Here is a 5,131-nt window from a genome sequence, read left to right as displayed (position 1 = left end):
CTGCAAAATTTCCCAGCTCTCTCTCTGCTGCCCTGCATCAGTATTGCTGCCTGTCGTTCTGTAAGCTATTGCTGCCTGCTGTGCTGTAAGCCCCACCACCCCCCCAGCATCCACCTGTAGGCTTCGGCTTTGCTCATCACTCCCCAATATCTCTATGTAAGCATATCTGCGGGGAATGATGGAGTCGGAGCCTAGACGCCAAAATCAAACTATATACTGCTGTTATAAACATTTCAAATGTGAGTTGTCTGACTGAACTAGGATATGGTTGAAATGTATAGACAACCTCATGTCTGAATAAATAATTAAAGATCAAATCGGTTTAAAGAGGGAAACAAAACCAGTCAGTGGTTTGCTAGGCTAGCAGCAGTGTATTGTTCATGTGGGAAATGAGAGATTGGTCTTGATTTTCCTCTCTGTTTGGCATTTGGTGGAACAAAAACAGAACTAAGATGTCTGAGCGCAGCAGGCCCCAAAAAACCAAACAGAGGATGATGGGAGGCACACAGGAGAGGAAGGGAGAGTACATTACAGTCACAAGGGGAGGGCCTCCCATCTTCCTCTTTCCTCTTACTCGGATACGAGGCATGTAGGAGTGTGTGCGAGTTGATGTCATGTGAAGTAACAGTGCTGTGTGTAAACATGACCCTCCCCTATATCCCAGTGCTCCATCCTCCCTTCCTAAACTTACATCCTTCCCTCTTTATCTGCACATGACACTACCAGCTTCTCTTGTTTTGGGTCAGTCAGTTCAAGGGGCCACAATAAAAGGGCGAAGAGGGGGCGAACATTTTTTCCCCATCCATCCAATCCACTAACTGAATAAGCATCGTATCGACCTTAATCTGACACAGATGTGAGCACTTCCTCATTCACATGACCTAATGGGACTGATACCAATCCACCCCCACCCGGATTGGAGTGGGATGGAGATGCACAGTATGAGACGTATGGATGGAGCATTAGGTTAAGGTCGGGTCAAGGTTTTGGAAGGCTGATACTGATATTTTTTTATTCAGGCATCTGTTGAAGGTGCTATTTTGGGTTAGGTGGTTGGGGCTGGCTGCTTTCGTCAGCTTTCAAGGCACGTGTCAAGAAAATAATGCCTTCCAGATAACATTTAACTTTAATATGATTTTTATTCATCTGCGTTAAAGCTGCTATAATCAACATTTGAAGTTGAGTGCCTTGGTTTTATCATTGTTTTTCACTGGAATTTCATTTGTGATGGAAAATTTGTGATTTATATGATTTAGAGCACCATGAGACACAGAACTCTGTTGAAAACAGCAGTTGTTTTTAGGGCTGTCCCCTAATAGTCAACTAAACCGTTAGTCGACGGGAACAGTCTCAATCGACCCAGTTTTCATTAGCTAGATAGTTGCAGAATATTGTAATAATAATGTTGCAACACTGACCTTTAGTCTTGTAACTTAGGAAGTATCTTACCGATGCATTGCTCCATGTGTTAACTGTGTTAGCTGCTGCCGCTTGGTAGTCAGTGGTCCTATTAGCTTTCTGTACCGACCAGGACAATGACTCCGGGGACGACAAAGACGCAAAGACCAAATCTCTGTACTTAAATGAGAAAACACACACAATCCCACACAGCTTACCATTTTCAGGCTTGGCTCCTAGCTTTTGAACAGCAGCCATGTTGTGGACACTGATGCCACGTGGATATCCGGGCCATGAGGTTGGTGTGTTGTCCACTACAATGATATGCTGCAGCCTTGGAACTTCAATTAGGATAGCCTGATACACACACACACACACAACACAAGCATGAGAACAAATATGACAAGCATACATGTATTGTTTACACATTAGCACATGATGAAAACCAGGTTTCTTCTGAGACAAGTAACATGCACATCATCTTCATCAATATTTGGGCTGAGAGGGGATGTGTGAGAGTGAGCAGAGGAGCTGTGTTTATGCCACCTTGATAAAAGGGGAGATGAATTGCCAGAGCACCATTTGTCTTTGGGGACTGAACCAGTCCAAAACCACCCTTAACATCCAGCATGTGCACTTCTCCTTATTTCTGTCTCTATGGTGACATACTTCGCCTCTCAGATTCTCTCTGATGGATAATGGTTGCCTAGAAGCTGACTATTATTATAATATTATTGTTGTAGTCATGTAGACAAAAGACATGTTGATGTCAGGAAGTGACATCTCTGACTTTGGATCAGTGATATAAACCTACCATAACTTAGTTTACTTTGCTTTTTATTTGCAGGAAAGGAGTTTGGCAACCTTTGTAGACTCGGATGAATGGAAATGTCCTACAAACTGTAACTTTTTGTTTACAGCTGTTATATTGGACTTTTTGTAATGCTGACAGTAAATTCTGTACTGTTGACAATATTTTTAAACAAAACTTCCTTTTCAACCCTAACTTTTTTGCAACTTCCCATCAAAGGCTCTGTGGAGAGGGCATTTCTTTTTTTTTTTTTAAACAAGGAATATGTTGTCATTATGTCCTTAGACTTTTGGGACCTGAAACTGTAGCTAGTAATGCCCAATGTCACATATCTCAGTGGGCTGTACAGACTGTACAACACAAATATGGTAATTACCATTCATCACTGCTTGATATAATGTTTTTAATTTGCCTGTTACCACAGAACTACTGAACTAATCTTGCACAATTGCACATAACTCTGTGGTTTGGCAATGCTGAACGTTTACAACAAAATGAGCCAGTGGAGCTATCTCTATCAATGCCAAAACTAAGGGTGTTTCTCAATGCAGCATTGGATTACTGATACTTCATCACCTCTATACCTACTCTAAACGAAATAGTATCTCATTTTAAGTATACATTTTTTGTGTTCTAACCTTGAGTCTGGTCTCCAGGAGCTCTCTGCTGGTGATGACGTGGGTGACCTGTGTCTCATTCAGTCCGTGAGCAATGGCTGGACCACCCAGTGTAGAGTAAAGGGTGACCACTGCAACACACACCAATAAAAAACACTATTATCATAAATTACAGAAGTATAAATATTCTACCAGTTTCTTTAATATATTTACACACCAGTCATGTAACACAGTTAATCATTTTTAAACATAATGAAATAGCCCCTGGTGACTGTAATGTAGATAAAGTATATCTCTGTAAGATACTTCTTGGTATCAACAGACAACTTATTGTGTTTTCTATGATGTGGCTTTCTGTCCACAATGACGCCATATCTGTATGCCTTTTCCCAAAATGCCAGCCAGATGTCTAAGCTAAATTCAAACTGAGCCTTAAGATTTAAAAGATTGAAGATCCATCCATCCGTCCATTTTCTTCCACTTATCTGGGGTCAGGTCAAAGTGGCAGCAGGCTAAGCGGGGTATTCCAGACCTCCTTCTCTCCCACAACGTTTTCCAACACAGCTCTCACTTTGGTTTTACAAGGTCCAGATAGCTGGTAGTTATGGCCCCGGTACTCCCTAGGGGACATGGTCATAAGCCTTCTCCAAGTCCACAAAACACATGTAGACTGGATGGTCAAACTCCCACGACCCCCCCAACAACCCCAAAAGCTGGTCTACTGTTCCACAGCCAGGACAGAATCCGCACTGGTCCTCCTAAATCTGATCAAATCCTAAATTTGACAATCAGTCGAAGCCTCCTTTCCAGTACCCTGGAATAATAATTTTTCCGGGGGAGGTTGAGCAGTGTGATACTCGACAATTAGAGCACATCCTCTCCCTTTTTTAAAATGTGACCACCAGCCCGTTCTGCCACTCCACAGGCAACGTCCCCAATGTCCACATGACACTGAAGAGGCTTGAAGATGCAATTTGACTTTCTGAGAGTGAGGGGACATTAAAATGTAATACTATGCAACGGCCCTGCAATAAATACTCTAATTCCTCTGTCAACCTTACAATGTTCTGTTTTGTTAAGACTACTGCAATAGCTTTTTGTGTGTTGACTCTATTTATGGTAACTTTTTGCAACTGTACTGTGTAGTAGTGTTGTATTGGAAACCTACTATGGGTCTGCACTACAATGAACAAGGTTTACTCAGACAGCTGCAGTAGATAATACATGGATCAATACATCAATAAAATATAAAGGACTAAATATCTACATTTGTCTGTAAATAGAATTCCAATTATCTACGCTGTATGAATACATTGAATTTTTTAAAACTAGCTTAGAGACAACTCCATTTGTATGTGTGTGTGTGTGTGTGTGTGTGTGTGTGTGTGTCATCATATAGACAGTGAAGCATGTGTGAAGACGGACAATGTACGTGCACTCAGTCAACACCACTCTGTCATTCTGATTTGGCCCCTCCCGCTCTGGTGACATCATCAGGCACCTCAAGAGGCCTCAGCACAGCCTTTGAGCCGATGGGACACAAGCTCTCACTGGCCGATAATCTCTTTTGGGGATATGAACAGCATTGGTATGTGAGGGAGTGTGTGTGTTATGACTAAGTGCACATGCCTGATGGAGCGCTGGTATGTGTGCTTGCATACACAGGTCCACATGGGAGCATCAGTGGTTGGAGCTTTTTGGGGTTAGAGTTTGATACCTTTGATTAAAATTGGATATTTAATACACAGAGTCTTTCACATGTGGTGTGGTGGATATGACGGTTTAATGACATAATGATGACAGTTTGATTATACTGCATTGTGTTTCTTTGGGACGACCATGGTGCTCACATTTCCGTCACATTTCCATCATGTTTCTGTGGACACTAGAAGCTTACACTTACATGTGACATTTCCATTTATAAAAATTCTAACTGTATGTAATGTAATTCATTTTCCGTGATGTTGCTGCTCTGGTTACATGTTAATTACCGCAACACGAGTGTACAATAAGATAAATCAGTGTCATCTGTTGAGCTGAATCAGACAGATCATGATGCATCTCACCACCTCATGATGGTCTGTACAGACAGGTCACAGACTCCCTCCAGACATATTTAAGATTCATAAAAATACCCTGCTTTGAATAATAATTTGTATTATATGGAAAAAGTTCAAATAACTTATAATATATTCTTAAAATGTTCTGGAAATTCCAGAATCTATGAACATGAAACACTAATTTCAAACGTTTCATCCTACCAAATCCTACCAATCACTCTGCACAGTGAAGCTTAAACATCCAA

General features: G+C 41.4%; 1 protein-coding gene across 1 annotated transcript in view; it reads right to left on the bottom strand.

Annotated features, from left to right (window-relative positions):
* acsl3a (acyl-CoA synthetase long chain family member 3a) overlaps nt 1-5,131 on the bottom strand; it is a 31,983-nt gene that overhangs the window by 13,341 nt on the left and 13,511 nt on the right. The window contains exons 4-5 of the mRNA XM_035680394.1: nt 2,848-2,957; nt 1,617-1,755 (exon numbers count right to left, since the gene is read on the bottom strand). Coding sequence (XP_035536287.1) covers nt 1,617-1,755; nt 2,848-2,957 — 249 coding nt within the window. The remainder of the gene's footprint in view (nt 1-1,616; nt 1,756-2,847; nt 2,958-5,131) is intronic.

The sequence above is a fragment of the Morone saxatilis genome, unplaced genomic scaffold (genome assembly GCF_004916995.1).
Source record: "Morone saxatilis isolate NCDOM2014 unplaced genomic scaffold, NCSU_SB_2.0 Contig8, whole genome shotgun sequence".
Classification (NCBI taxonomy): domain Eukaryota; kingdom Metazoa; phylum Chordata; class Actinopteri; family Moronidae; genus Morone; species Morone saxatilis.
Note: the sequence above shows the minus strand (reverse complement) of the source record. Positions and strands in the feature narration are given on the sequence as shown.